This window comes from Gavia stellata, chromosome 23 (assembly GCF_030936135.1).
Source record: "Gavia stellata isolate bGavSte3 chromosome 23, bGavSte3.hap2, whole genome shotgun sequence".
NCBI classification, from domain to species: Eukaryota; Metazoa; Chordata; class Aves; order Gaviiformes; family Gaviidae; genus Gavia; species Gavia stellata.
Window position 1 is genome coordinate 5,216,605 of NC_082616.1, and position 15,488 is coordinate 5,232,092.

Below are 15,488 nucleotides of genomic sequence, written 5' to 3' on the forward strand. Positions count from 1 at the left end.
TAGTTTACTGTTTTTTAATTTGCTATTTGAAAAATGGACTTATTTCAAGTAAAAAAGCAGATACAAATTTCATGCTATAGTTTGTTCTTTCCATAGATAAATCAAGGCAATGTTTAAAAAACCAAATGGGATGTACAGAAGTGTCTCAAAATTATCAGATGAAAAACGCCAAGCGACAGGGACCTTACGAGCACCACGCAGTGCTAAAACGCAGCATCACGCATTCTTCTCCTCACCATTAAATTGCGAGGAAAAAATCTGGTAGTGACAAGTCCCTATCTGCCAAACAGCCTTTCATACATTTCCAGGCGTCACGGAGGGTACCTCCAGTATGAAAACCTGTCAATAAGCAACTCCTAATTCCAGCAGAATTTGACTCCACTTGTGGTGATGGAAAGAGTCACTGCAGTCCGCGTCCAAAAAAAAAAAGTTTACCCTGTTGCAACTATTACTTTCCGTTACTGCTGTTGCTGTGAATTCCACGAGTCTTAACAGGGATTGCACCTTCACAGCACAGACAGACAGTCCTTATAGAGCAAATAGAAGCCCTCCCAAAGAGCCTACAAACTGCGAACAAGGTGACAGGGAACAGGTCAACGAAAGGAAGTAAAGTAGAAGGACAGTGACGACTTTGCACAGAGCCTGATGGCCACAGCCCACCAGCTCTATGGCTGTGTTAGGAATTTATATATGCCATCCATTTTTACTATGAATTTCCATTACAAGAGCCTGCTACTCAAATAATGACAAGCATCTTAAACACTTGACTCCGGACAGCTGAGATCTGCATGCAAATAAGAATTCCTCTAGTCTACTTTTACAATTTTTTTCTTTTTCAATCAAAATGAAGATTATTTTTTTCCAGTACAATTTCCTCTGTACAGAAACATAAATCATTCTCTTCCCCTGTACTTTGTGGTGTAGACTTCCCAGCAATCCCTAGTTTTTATGAGCTGTCTCATAACTAGCATCTTGGTCCACTGTCTGACAGATTTGTACTTTGTCCTTCCCTAATGAGACAGTTCCCCAATTACCGAGTCAACAGGCAGTGTTTCTGGAAAGTTCCATCCTTTCAAGCACAGGATTCCCACAGGGTGATTGGCGAATTATCACACGTTAAACCCATCACATACAAACTTGCAGAATTTATTCCTGAACAAGCTATTTCCTTTTTTATTCCACCAGTTCAGGTTATTTTTTTTTTGAAGTGTATAGTCAGTGTTTCATTAAACCCAACAGAAATAACTAACCTTTCTCCCTCTTCCCATTACAAAATCACCATGTTGCAGAACAGCTACAACAGTAACGTCACAGAACAACAAAACAGAGAACTGAGACTCCCTAGTAATGCTATCTGCTTATTAAAGCACCGCTGTTACCTCTTTATACCATCTAGACAGTTGTTTGTGGTCAGGCAGGAGATGACTAACACTGCACGGGTGGAAGGGCTGGTGGGTTTTGTCCTCTGCTAATGCCGCTTGGTGCGGTACCTAAGCCCCCGCATCCCCAGACCTGTCTGCCAGTAGAAGTTCAAGCACTTGCTCAGTTTGGGACTGTACCTGTCCCTGTCTGTACTCAAAACACTTCCGAACACCGAGGATGGGGCAGGGGAAGGGATAGCCCTATTCAGGAGTCATCACATCATACTTAAAAAAGGAAGAATCACATCAGGTCACACCATCATCATTACTGCAAATAATTTCTATGCGGTAGGTTACCATGAAACATATTCGCGACTGATCCATGTATCCCTCTGAGCTGCTCCTGCCACTCTTGGCTATAGAAAACAAACACTGTAATATGCTTCAAGCATCAAATAAAACAAATCCACTTCCTCTTAGGAAATATATACTGAATATATAACTGTACAGTGGCAGAAACAAAATTTAAATGGATTATTAAAAAAAACACGGAAGTGTACACAAGTCTTAGAATGTTATTGCACATGTTGTATGTGCACCCTAAGCTGGTTATCTTCTCAGTGTCTGTACAAAACCCTCCGTGGTGAGAAGGAAGAGTAGCCAGACAGCCGGTGAACCAGAAGGCAAAGGCATTTATCTCAACAGGAAAACCATCCCCAGTGGCACACTGGCAAGGCTGAAAAAACAGATTGGCAAGGAGGAAGGGAAAAAAAAAAAGAAATTGTGCAACTGTGTGACCAAAACAAAAGAAAAAAAACACAACAGCATTAAACCCAATTTTTTTTTTAAAGGAATCCTGTTTGCAATGTAGAACAACCTGTCTGCCTCTGCCCTGTGCAGCCAGCTCCCGCAGCGACCAGGCTACCTGCCGACTTCCCCAAGGCTGCAACAGCCTTGCTGCCGGAGCTCAACCTTTTGGCACCACCTAATGTGTTACGAGCCCAGGTTTCAACAAATGCGAGTGATGACCCATGTACAGATACTGGTGGAGCCATAACTTTCCTAAACAATTTTCACATTGCTTTACCTACCAGCTAGGAAATTCCCTGTAATCTCTCATCAAAAACTCCGCACCTATAAATTCAGACTGTTAGTTCTACTCCTTGTTCTCTAGACCTAAAACCCCCTCTTTTCTGTCACACAATTCTTGGTGCCATTTCAAACTCCCTGATCATCCCCAGCTGAATAAACTGTCGCCAGTTCCCCACGTTGGACACAACAGTCCAGTTTGCTCTACCGAAGCAGAGCAATAGGTAACTCCACAGACCTTTCCTGTTCAGCTGTCACTCTACAGCTGCTCCGTTCTTCCTTTTCCCCACAACAGGGTGATGTTGTCAACCCACTTCCAGTGCACGATCTGCTACAAACTCCAGCTTATTCTCAAGGAACCTCTGCCTAGGGCTACGATCATTCCTCAACCTTTCTCATTTAAATGAGCATCTTTGTTTAGGTGTAACGATTTACACTTGATCTTGTTGAACACACCTCATTTAATGAAATCCTTATTGAAGGAACAGGACTGTGATTCGATCTGCCGAGATCATTTTGGGAGAAATGGCTGGGAGCACATGCAACACGCAGCAGCAGGTTCACCTCGGGTTAACAAAAGCATGGCCAGCTATAGCCATTTCTGTAACCAAAAGGAAAGCTCATAACCTCCTCATCTGATGCAGATGTAAAAAGCCAACGTGGTACTTAAGCGAACTTAGTATCTTTAAAAATTGAGCTACTGCATTAAGTTTTTATCTGCAAAATATCTAAGAAAAAAATTAACAAGCAAAAGAAGAGGAAGGCTAAGCTGGAGAGAAAACTCAGTTTGAAAATGTAAGATCAGTCATGTTATATCTTACAAGTGTTTCCAAGAAACAAATTAAGTAGATTTATGATGCTGCGGAAATGTCCTTCCAAAGCAACTCTTCTGATTGATGGACATGAATCTATATCAGAAAACCAGATAGAATAAAGTCAACCTTTAGGAATTTCAGACTTATAACTCATTGTTATGGCAACATTCTCAGCAGGAAATAAGTTTCCTTAAAAATAAATAAAAAAAAAAATCACTTGACTTTTCCCTAAAACATAACTCTGCATCATGACAGAACATGGCAGGTAAAGGCAAGACTAAAACAATCTGTTACAGTGCAGCACTAAGTGCCTTTCTACAATTCAAGCAAAACTCGTCTTTGATGAATTTTATAATTTCGAACAGGAGGAGCCGAGAACACTCTGCGTTTGAAACTGACATTAAAAATTTAAGTCCATGAGTTACAACTGAAGATTCAGGCAGCACAGCAGCTAAATATGTCTCCACCCAAGCAAAGCCCAAAGAAACAGCGCAGCCTATCAGAAGTACACCGTCCTTTTAAAGGTAAATACAAATACCAAGTGCACAGCTGCAAAGTCTGTTCTTAAAATTCACAATTACAGGTGAGGACAAATATTTAAATCAATTAAAAAGACAACAGGGTTATTTCTTAAGTGCTATAAATGGATAAGTGGCAGGCACCTTTCTTGATGTATTTTTACATGTTGCTCTGAATAATTAATAGGTTGTGTTTCTGTACAAATGAGTTATATTAGTATCGGTATTTACTTGGCCAATATCAGTAATAAGACAACAAATAAAACTAAATGACCCTTGTTTGTGAAAAACACCTACAGAAGGATATGAGTTGGAAGTCCCTGTATATTAACTTAAATATTTATGTAAAAGGAATATTTATCTAACAAAGCCTCAAATAAAACTTGAATTTAAAAGCACTGCACATGCACAGCGTTATATGCATTGTGTACACTGATTTAAGACCTCAGAGATGGATGCACAATGTGGATTTCAAAAAGCGTGTCCCAACTTTATTCAGCATACTTCTGTAATAACCCTAACCAAAGTGCAGCATAAGCTGCGTGCACAGGAGGGACCCACTTTATCCAGAGCCAAAAGAGACAACCTCGTCTCCCAGAAATATCCCATCGTTACAGGTCACTAGCCATCCCGCTGCCAAATGATGGCTTTTCCACTCGACCTGAAGATGAGCAAGTCAGCCCTTGAATAGGTCCTCTCACTTCTGAGATATTTCTAGATGGCCTTTTGCCTTTATACCCTTTAAACAGAAGGAACAGGGTGGTTGTGCTGAGAAGTCCAGCTAAAAGGCTTTCCCTGGAGCAGGACTGCTTTTTGCATTCATAGCACAAACATCCAGGCAGAAAGACAGACTAATATTTTTGGTGTGGGGTTTTTTTTAATGCAACAGCAAACTAATCTGGTAGGGCTCTAGAAGAGCATAAACTCTTCCCTTTCTGACTCTAGGGATCCGACAGAAAAATTTCGGTATTTTGTATTTAACCCTGTTATGTATTTGTTGGCAGTAAGCAGGCCTCCCTCCGCAACTCACAAAGCCGCATTCTTTGAGGATTTCCTCCAGCCCCCACACTCTAGCCATAATTCTCCCTAGAGGTGGAGGTCAGAGAGCACGGTCTAAAGAAATGCTTCTTGTTAAAGCTTTACAATTCACCCCCTGCCAACACGAAGCCATCCTGAAGACTGCGATGCCGTACGCAAGTCCTGAACAACAGCAGAGCTATAGTCCCAAAAAAACCTTCTCCATTTCCGTAGCCGTCGGAGAGGAAGCCTGCCCTGCCTTCTGGGTGAGGGATCAGCACCGACTTCCCTCTCTGCAAACACGCTACAGCCCTTTTGACTTGGATCCCAGCCACAGTAATGCACAGCATCTTTTTTATTTTCTGTGTTGTTCAGAACGTGTCCGTTTAACTGCAATCCCAGCTTCGACTGACATCAGTTGATTGAGATTTTTTCAACCACAAGCAAAGTCTGAATAAAGTATGTGGCAGGGAAGTGCTTGATGTTCAGAAAAGTTCCAGGGTATCAGATGGCTTCAAAGCAGTGTATGCAAAGAAAAGTAGGACAGAAGGTCCTCCAAAAAAGTCAGAGCACACAGAGTAAATAGTTTCAAACAATGTGTACAGGGAACCAATTTAATCCCTGAAAGCAGTGATTACAACTCCCCTGGTCTGCCTGATAACCTAACAATTAATTGGCCTGTAAGGCTCTTATTTAGAAAACCAATACAGGAAACAGAAGAGTCATCTATTGGAATATTTTCACCATTTCTTCTTCCAGTGAAGATTCGGTGCCTATAATGTATTCCCGGTGTTTCAGGCAGCGGAGGTTTAATTATTGCAGGATAGCAATTGCTACTAGTGTGTTAAAGAGACCAACATAAAAATACAATTTTTTACATTCTCAGGAAATTACTTGAGCATTTAAAGAAACTTAATTTGCTTAAATGCCTACTACTTACTCCCAAAATAAACTTCTATTACCTTAAATATTTTTCCTCCTGTTGATCTGTACCAACTTAAAGTGGAGAGAAACAAGAAACAACGTCTCAAGTATCCTCTTAACCATACGAGGAGTGTATAAATAATAGATTCATCCAACACAAAAGGTTCACCAGCACCAATGACCGCACAAATAGTCAGAGAGTAGCTCAAGTGTCCTACAGCGGGGCACAGCTACATGATCAAGCGCTAAGGAAAAGGCGATGCGTGTTTTTGGGAACGCCGGAGAACAAGCACAAACACAAACTTTACTTTGGTAACCTAAAAGGTAGATGGAGTAGACTATCTGAGAGAGACGAACTCCTGGATGAAAACAGCTGATCCAGCATTTGGAACCTCGCATTGAACATAAAAGGTTTGAGAAAACCCACAGGCGTGGGGGACAAATGGCAGGGGCTGTTTTGATTTCTCTGAACAATCCTGCAGACAGTCCAATTTGTTCCCGAGGCTCTTCTTTCTGCTTTAATGGCTATGCAAACCCTCACCCATGGCTGGGCTGCTCGTGAATTATGAACCTTGGCAATCAGGTTGACTTGACTGGCATTTCATTATATTCCCTCATCTCATTTCTGGTTTTACCCACTGCATTTTTTTATTATTATGTTTTTATATACTGAGATCATAACGTTTTCAGATGAGATTTCAGTGCTCCCCCAAGAGTTAGCACAGAGTTGCTTTCATCCATGCCTGGATACCTTGGATACAAACACAGCCCAAATTAATACCGCTACGCCATTTAGCTGCCATTTTGTCACACACACAATGACCTTCACCACCACCCCATAACCCCCCCAAAGCTGCATCTCACAATTTACACAGTATTTCACGATCATTGCTTCCCTTCCTCGGTATGCAAAACATCTACATACACACACAATGCGTGTAAGTGAATTTTGATCTATTCCGAATCCTATTCCTGTTGTCCCCAGTCCATTCTGAACAGAAATTACAACCTCGATGGCATCCATCATTTCTCTATAGGCAGCTCAACAATACGTAATACTGAAACAAAACAAGCGACTGCTGTAAGTATATCTAATTTGAGGCTTATTATTCAAGACTATTTCCTCATTATGCTGGTTTTCCAGCACACTTCTCCCTTTGACTATTTGCGAACCGGGTTATTTTTCCCCACCATATGCTACTTCATCTTTTCCCACGCCAAGACTGTAGCTGCCAGCTCTGGTTGTGACCTATCTTCCACTACAGTGGAGGCAAAAACTCCCTTCTGGTGCTGTAGCGGATGCTGGATGAGGTTATATTCGCAGTCTCTGGAATCAATTGTCATCATATATCTCTGTCCTTTTCTAGTGTTCGCAACACTGCCTAATGTAGTATCATTTGTAAATGTAATTAATGAGCTGTTTATGTACTCTTCAAAAATCATTAATAAAGATGTTAAATTAAACTGCGTTTAGCGGTGCATCCTGAGTCACCCCGCACACTTCTGTCCAACTTGATACACTGCCACTCATCATTACTCTTCATTCATAATGCCTCCAGCAATTCTAATTCCTATGATGCAGCTCATGTTCAAAACAATTTGAATTGTGGTGGGTTTTTTTTCCCCCCATTTTTGCATTAATCCTAGACTTGGTGTCCTTTCTGTTTTGAAGATAAGCAACACATTAATGTTGGTAGAATCTTTTCATGCCTTCTTGCTTCCTTCTTACTTGCTACTACTGCTAGTTCTCCAATGCTTTCTTGTTTATTTAATTATTTTAGTATAGTACAACTTGCTATCATCAATACCTATTTATTTATAAGTATACTGCTTTTCCTCAGTACCTATTTTAAAATTCCTCATTTTCTTCTTTCCTATGCTCATTTCATCTTCTTGTTAAAGAGGCCACTAAAATATGCCATCAATCAGCACAGCTGATTTTCTCTTACTTATTTTACGCGGGTAAACTTTTTTGCCCATTTTTTGTTTGTTTTATCCTTATTGTAAATATATCTGTAAATATATCCACTCCACACTCGGATGTTGCCAGTTTGAGTACTTCTGTTCTCTCTACCGCGTCTCCGCAAGCCTCAGAAGTCTGTAGATATTTTTATTCATTTTCTTTCCTTCTAAGTCTACTGTACTAGATCTTGTGAAACCCACTTGCAATTCGTATTCTTTTCTTCAGACTCACAGTAATCTACTGCTCCTTAATTGAATGAATTATACATTTCCCTTTGCTCCAGGCTTGATTTGTTCATTAGGGTAGACATTCAAGTAGCCTTCGCTTCCCAAAGCATCACTGAAATCACTGGACTTAGGGCTTTTCAGAACAGTCCATGATCTGTCATGTGGACTTTAAAATCCATATTGCTTGCTAAGCTTCTTAATGCTGGTATGACTGAATGAATGGCTCTTGGCTCCTGTTCAGCTTATGCAGCTGTGTTCTGCAAGTCTGGGTGTTATTTTTTATCTCAAACCAGGTGCACAGTCAACAGCTCTTAACCAGCAAGGAAATAATTCGTGGATGATTTCTCCCGTGGTCATCTTTTCTTAACTAAACTATCAGGCTAGCTTTCGTGAAACCCGTAAGAATAACCGCTCTTTATTATTCCATGTCAAATACCAAGCTACTACCTAGAATGTCCTAAAATTGAAGAACTGCAACAGAGGGAAGCATTACCAGCATTAACCAATGCCCACTATAGTTTTTCCTTTGTTATTTCAGTATTGTTTTTTTTTAATACCATTTCTTTCCCATCCATGTTAGGAATTTAATTCTCACTAACCTGAAAGCCCCAGAAGAAGCATGTTAATTGCCCAGAGCCTAAAGGCAAGAACAAGGAAGAATGTCGGGGCAACAGCACGGAGGTCTTACTGCCTCCAATGACAATCACAGCCGGACGGAGGAACATCTTTGTTTAAACAATCCCAGAGAGGTGTTGAAAACATGTCCCCCCACCCCAAGGTTGCTTTTAGTCCTAACTTATGTGCATAGAATTAAAAGGAAAAAAAATATAAAATCAAGTAACAACTAAATTGGGTACCACCTCTCTTTCATGGCTGGATAAAGGCAAAGAGAGGGCTCACCAGACAGCGTTTTGAGAAGCACAGAGAGGACTTCATCAGCAGAAGTGCGACGAGCATGGTTCACTCCCAGAAGAAAGAAATACGCAATATTCACCAGCTTTGGCTCTGAAGGGTACATCTAACTCAGGCTCAAAGCCCTACACCTGTCCTGCCCCTCTCCTCAAAAAGCTTTACTTTCCGCCTGTGATTTTTTGATATTAATTGCCTTCCCTTACGGAGTATTTCACCTGGATATAACACCAGTGGTTCAATTAACATTTTTTAGATTAAGTGTGTGTTCTACATTGCCAAACACACAAGCTATATCACAACCAGCCAAAATGACCCAAAAGGTGTGAAGTCATGCCCAGGTGTTAACCTTCTCCTTGGTTAAACATTTAGGGAACTAACCTCAGGATATCTAAATACTTCAGCTGCTACAGTTTGAGCTACAGATTCAAAGCTCCAGAGCTGGAAAGAGAACAGCTCCTTTGCTCTGTGGACTTCGAAAATCCAGCCTTTTGAAGTACAAAAATGTAAAATATATTTCAAGCAATCAAAAGAACCTTTATCATTCAATGGAAGATCGTATAACAGGCTATTTTATGATGGATTTTGGTGAGGGAGTGCTATAAACATTGCCACTTGACCAACACCTTTATTTTTAGGAAGAAACATTAACGGATAAAACAAGCAACAAATTAATCACTTCTCAGGTATTTAGGAGGCAATATTGCATGCAGTTATCCACCTGACCAGCGGCTTCTTAGGTCGGTTTCAATAAATAATACTGGGTAAAAGCGAGCCACGGAAACAGCTCCCTCCCTTTCTTATTGGTTCAGTTTTTTTACACCTACTAGAAGGCTAACTTTCTTATCTCCTAAAATAACCATATGCCTTTCTCTAGCAACTATTTTTGGTCAAATGGTAATTTAATTTCTTGCTTCTTCACATCCCATACAGCAAGAAATCCTTCTGGAAGCCGACCGTTATATTTATAATTATTCTACAGCAAGGAGACAAAGATCCAAATTAGAAAAAAAATAATGTTTTCTCATAGAGTACTTACAATCGATCTGATGTTGTTTTCTTTTGCCAGTTTCAGAGAGGATTTATAGCAATTTGCCAAGTTTTCCTTATGAGTGTCGGTGAGATGGCCTCTTGCGATCGGCCCAACAGTATGGATCACATCTGCAAGAAATAAAAAAAAAGTTAGAGATCCTAGGGTGGTTTATTTATCGCAAATCCATTCTGGTATTGTACCTAGACACAAAGGGAGGAATAATATTGTAAGAAAATTATTATAACTGGAAACCATGTAGTAACAGGTATCTTTAATAATTAAATAAAAATTAAAAACAGTAAAGACTAAATTTTGAAGTATTTGGGCTGAAGGAAAAAAATGAGGAAAATGCACTAAACGCTTGTTATACTACGATCCACAGGCAAGATAGATGAAACGTTTTCAGAAATACCCTAAATCTTTAGGGCTGTACAACTGTAAAATATTGTACAGCTGTTTGAAACCCCCAGTTGTTCTCACCCCTTGAAGGTCCTCTCACTGGGAAAGTTCACTACACAAAACCTCAGAACTTTGATGGCGATACACAGGAATCGTTTTCATCTAATACCTTAATTTTTTTCCCAGCAGCCATTTTAAGAGGAGAAAAGTGGTGACCTGTGGATGTGTTAGTTATATAAAGAATGTGTTTCCTATCACATCAGACCAGATGGAGACACCATGCAATAAAACAAAAATATTTTATTTGAAGAAACTTAATGAACAAAAAGAGAAAGTACAGTCAGAGAACATCTTGGGTACGATGTTTCCGGACTCATCAAAATCAGATGCTGCAATCAAAGTCTGTAAAGTGCTATAAGAAAAACGAAGTAAAAAGCCTGGAGTAAAAAAACCTTTAGAAGAAATCTACTAACTAAAAGGTGTCACAGTATTTTATTTTTTTTATTCCCCACCCCCCCCCCACTTGACTAGAAGGAAGGACGCTGACTTTTCAAACATTCTTCTATAGCATGTATGAACATGCTAGAATGAGTTACGGTGGCAGGTACATATCTTTTTTTTTTTTTCCCCTTCCTCATCATCCCCCTACAACATACAGCAGCAGCAATAATAAACAGTGGCACTATTTTTTGCAATGTAGCCACAAAAAGGTATAGGCCAATGCTTTCAATTCCAGTACTGCTGGTCCCATTGGTTAAGTTGTGTTTCTGTCCCATATGGGACAGGTTTCCAAGCAACATCCACTGTTACTACACTCCAGAATATTTTAATTTACTCACAAATCCTACAGAATTCACACCATTATTCTTTGTCCAAGCTGCCTTTGATTATTTCCCTCCAATCTATACCGAAGCACAAGTGAAAGTGGTCAAACATTAAAATGCATGCTGTCTTTTTTTATCCCAACACCATCTGTCAAGTCCTGGTCTCTACTACTTAAAAGGTGGCTGATGTTCTGAGGCGTGTTTTGAACATTTCCAAAACTTTCTTTGCATTAGCCAGAAAGTATCAATATTCAGCAAATAGAAGCACGCCAGAGAGTCCCAGTGCCCAGAAACAGCGAGGAATCGGCTGTGACAGGAAACCGAAACCCACAAGAGCTAGACACTTCTCAAGCACTACAGAAAAACACCCTACTGAGAAGTAAATAAAAGGTTAACTACTCTTCTTTCCGTTTTGATCACAGTAATTTTCCCCAGTTGTGGGAAGAAGATGGACAGATTGGATAATTTCTGTTGAATGTCACAGCTGCCAGACAGTGACTCCAGCAAAGTCTCCCTACAGCACTTCAGGCCACTGACCCATCAAGTAGGTGTTGAGTCTTTACCCACTGATGAGCAGGATGATAGCAGGTGATTGAAACAAGCAGCATGGCTTCACCCAGGAATTCAGAAAAGAAGTTGTGGTTTGGGTTTTTGTGGGTTTTGTTTTTTGTATTGTTTTTTGGGGGCTGTTTGTTTTTAGCACACATTTTAGCTACTATAATAAACTGAGAACTATTAAGACCTAGAAAAAAAGAAATAGCCTAGCTAGTTTAAAATTTGCTTCTGCTTATGGAGACAAGGTTGTGAGAGTACTTCCATTAGGAAAGACCGTAATTTCAGACCATGACTACAGCAGTTTCCTCCAGGTTGAAACTTTCCGAGGAAGGTTTCTGTCTGCAAGTGTTGGCACTTGGCTGTTGGCAACTTCAGAGAAAGAAAAAGATTCTCTTGACTTTTTTTTTCCCTTCTTTGTTTTTGAAAGAGGCAAGCTACAATTACTGAGCAAAGGGGAAGGAATATACTAGTGAACCTGATCTCAATCAAGGTCCTTCTACATTTGTAGACACTAAGATCAGAGGTACCGTGATGCATTTCAAACCCACAACACCCACCAACCAAGAAGCAAATAAAGGAATGACTGTAAAACCAACTTAAAGTGTAAAAGATGAATAAAAGAATCATAGAAGATTTCCCTCTTTCTGCTAAGGCTGAGTTAACTTGTATTTCAAGGGGCAGCTGCTTAAAAGCTGAAGCTTAATGGCTTAAATTATTAATTTATTACTTAACAACAACAAAGAGTTTTGGAGAATGGTCCAAGTACCAAATTCTTGCTTGGGTCTTTCTGTATAAAACTCCCCTTGGTATAATTTCTAGATGCATTTCACTCATTAAATGTTTAACTCCATTCCTTTAGTCTTCCATTATTAAACACTAATTTTAAAAATTCTCAGCTCGATAAGTGGGAAATGTTTTTCTTGTCATCTTTTTTTCAGAACTTCTTTATTTAGCATTTTCACTGTGCCTCGTTAGCAACCCTCTATCACTGCACCAGATACGTCACAGAAATAGGTAACATTTAATGCAGTTATTAGCTTTTATGTTTTAATTTTTACAAGCCCATCATAGGTGGCTCTTTCGACAGAACAATGAAGATGGTTATGAATTGGCTTATAAAATATCAAAACTATTGTAATTGTTTACAGCATATCATGGGCAAAAATTGCTTTTCTTAGGCACATTATTATTCTGAAATACATGACAGAGTAAGATTTTACTAGCAAAGCAGCATTAATAATATGCCAGTGTTTCATGGTCAGCAGACAAACAGGGAAGTAATAATTTTATTGTCGTACTTTGGCAATAAAATCAGTGTTTCCATACATTGCCTAAACTATACATTATTCTGCTCAAGCTATTCCACAATACATTAAGGTTTGCAGGCAGGCAAAACCCTTTGAGATTATACAGGCAGAAAAGCAAACAAACCAGAAAATAAAACAGCTCTCCCCATGCCCCCCAGCCCACGGAGTTAATATATGAGAATCAGATTTCACAGGCTGAAGCAGAGCCATTTATTTTTAGTATATCTACAAAGACTGTGTCAGTCTTCCAGCTTGTCTGTCACAATAAAGTTTCCTTTCTACTCGCACATTCCCCCCTCACCCAGCTGCGCAGAGCCGGAGAGATCTGTACGCTACGGGGCTGGAGAAGGGAGGAGGGGGGGTGTGCTGGAGGGGGGAGGCCTACAGGCATTTCTCTGCAAGAAAATTAAGGGGCAGAACCACTGTCCCGCTGCTCCGGGCACCCACTACAGCAGCCAGCCCCAAATGCAAACCTCCAGCACCGCTGGCGAGGACACAGATGGATGTGCAAGCCCTGCTTATCACCTTCCACAGCAGCCTACCCACGGCCAGAACGAGCATCCACCCTAGAGAAGCACACAGCCTTTCTGAAGCAAACGGGACTCCCAGGTTGGACTCTGACGACGGTAAAGGACCATCCCAGGACACGTGCAGGGATGCGCTTCACCGCAGGAGAAGGCAAACTGACTGCAGAGGGCACCGCAGATGGGAGCGCCAGCCGTGGGGACGAGCACGGCGATGGGCTGAAGACACACCGTGCATGCAGAGGCACGACAGCATGAAACAGAAGCGGTCTCACCTCCTGAAGATTTTTAAACTGGGGGAAATGCAGCGAAACTCCAAAAAGACTTAGTCTGGCTGCAAAAGCCTGGTAGAAAACCCTGCTACCAAACAGCTCCTGCTCCTTCTTGGAACTCCTGCACCGCTTTGCTGTCTGAGCATTTCTTAATGAGGTTAAACAGGAGCAAGGGATACGAACATTTCCCCAAAATGTCCTCAGTATGGTTTTTTGTTCTTCAAAACCAGGTAAAGAGAGTAAAACTGGGAACAGTCAGCTCTCAGAGAATGCCACACTTGCCATTTGTAGTATTTTAATTTTTACGTCAAACGAAGCTGCCAGCACTGCTTTGAAGCTCCTGATTTACTATGGTCAGTCTTCCAGCCAAGCACGTTGATAAGAAACTCCATTAAAAAGAAAGCTGCAATCCATATGTTTGTAAATCACTTTCTCCATGTACACAGAGCAGAGATGTTTTGCTTACCATTTTTAATAGTACACTGAGGTGGAGAGCCCCAGAGGAAGGTATATTCTCATCTGGAATTTGGGCCACCGCAAAGGATCAAACTGCTTTCGTTGCTAATGAAGCTGCTTAGTTTTAAAGCAATATTTATAAGGGAAGGAGGTTTTTTTTTCCCCTTACAGAAATGCTTCCCCAAGAGAAGGTAGGGGTGGTTGAAAGAAAGCATCAGCACAGATACACTGTACAACCCTGTTTTGGAGCTCCTTTAGGGCTGGAGCAACGTTTTATTTTTACGCTGGCTTTTCTAAGATTTGCATTGCAACACATGGTTGATCCAAGGAGAGCTTACAGGATCTGCTGCTCTCTTTTTGGTCACTTGACTTTCAGGCATTTGGTTAGAAATTCTGGCGGCCAAAGCAAGGCCCGTGACCATCACACCCCGATTCGTGTGTGCGCACCCTCTGTATCACCTCCACTTATTTTCGTTCAGTTTTTTCTTCTTTTTCCCCTAAAGCACTATAATGAAAGCAGACAACTGAATCTTGTGTAAACCACAAACTAATCTGGAGGTATAACACCGCTTGGGCATTTAAAACATCCTTGTCACTACTAAGCCACCAGTGAAAAAAAAAAAATCAATATGATTTGCACATTTAATCAACACTTCAAAAGCACAGCAACTCTCCCTTCAAACTCCCATATAGGCCAGTCAAAAATGAATCTACATCTGCTGTAGTATACAAACTCTACCTGTAAAAAAGGCCAATGAGGCTTGTTTTCGCTGGTCTTTTTTATTAAAGAAGTCAGTCCATATATCTTAAAATGCTGTTTGTCACACAAATTTTTTTACCTACACTGCTATGAAGAAAGGGCAAAGCATGGGCAAAGACAAAACGCAACTTCTAATTGCAAAAGGATGACGAGAAGTGAATGCACCTCAAAAACCAGCCTGGAGGACTGATGTAATTTACTTTTGATTCCATTTACTCTTCCCTTATTCTTCCTAAAAGTGACACTAGATGGTAAAAATATTAGCATAATGAGTTTTTCCAAACAACTGAAGAAGTACAAATAAGTTTCTCTCATTTCTTCCCTTACGGGCGCAAGCGTGGCGCATTCACACCGTTAATGAACCAGCCGACCACAGCTAGAATCAATTACACATTTCTCTCATTCATCCCATTCACGCATTCACAGCCATAATCGGCCCATCTAGCAAACTGCATAATGAAGCTGTACCCTGTCAATCACAGCAGAAACCGTATGAATTTTAAGAAGGAAGCTACCGCACTGCGTGTGCCATTAA

General features: G+C 40.6%; 1 protein-coding gene across 4 annotated transcripts in view; it reads right to left on the reverse strand.

Annotated features, from left to right (window-relative positions):
• Positions 1-15,488, reverse strand: part of MACROD2 (mono-ADP ribosylhydrolase 2) — an 884,404-nt gene that overhangs the window by 361,866 nt on the left and 507,050 nt on the right. For all 4 annotated transcript variants that reach the window (XM_059828569.1, XM_059828570.1, XM_059828568.1 and 1 more), the window contains exon 6: positions 9,863-9,984. In XM_059828569.1, coding sequence (XP_059684552.1) covers positions 9,863-9,984 — 122 coding nt within the window. The remainder of the gene's footprint in view (positions 1-9,862; positions 9,985-15,488) is intronic.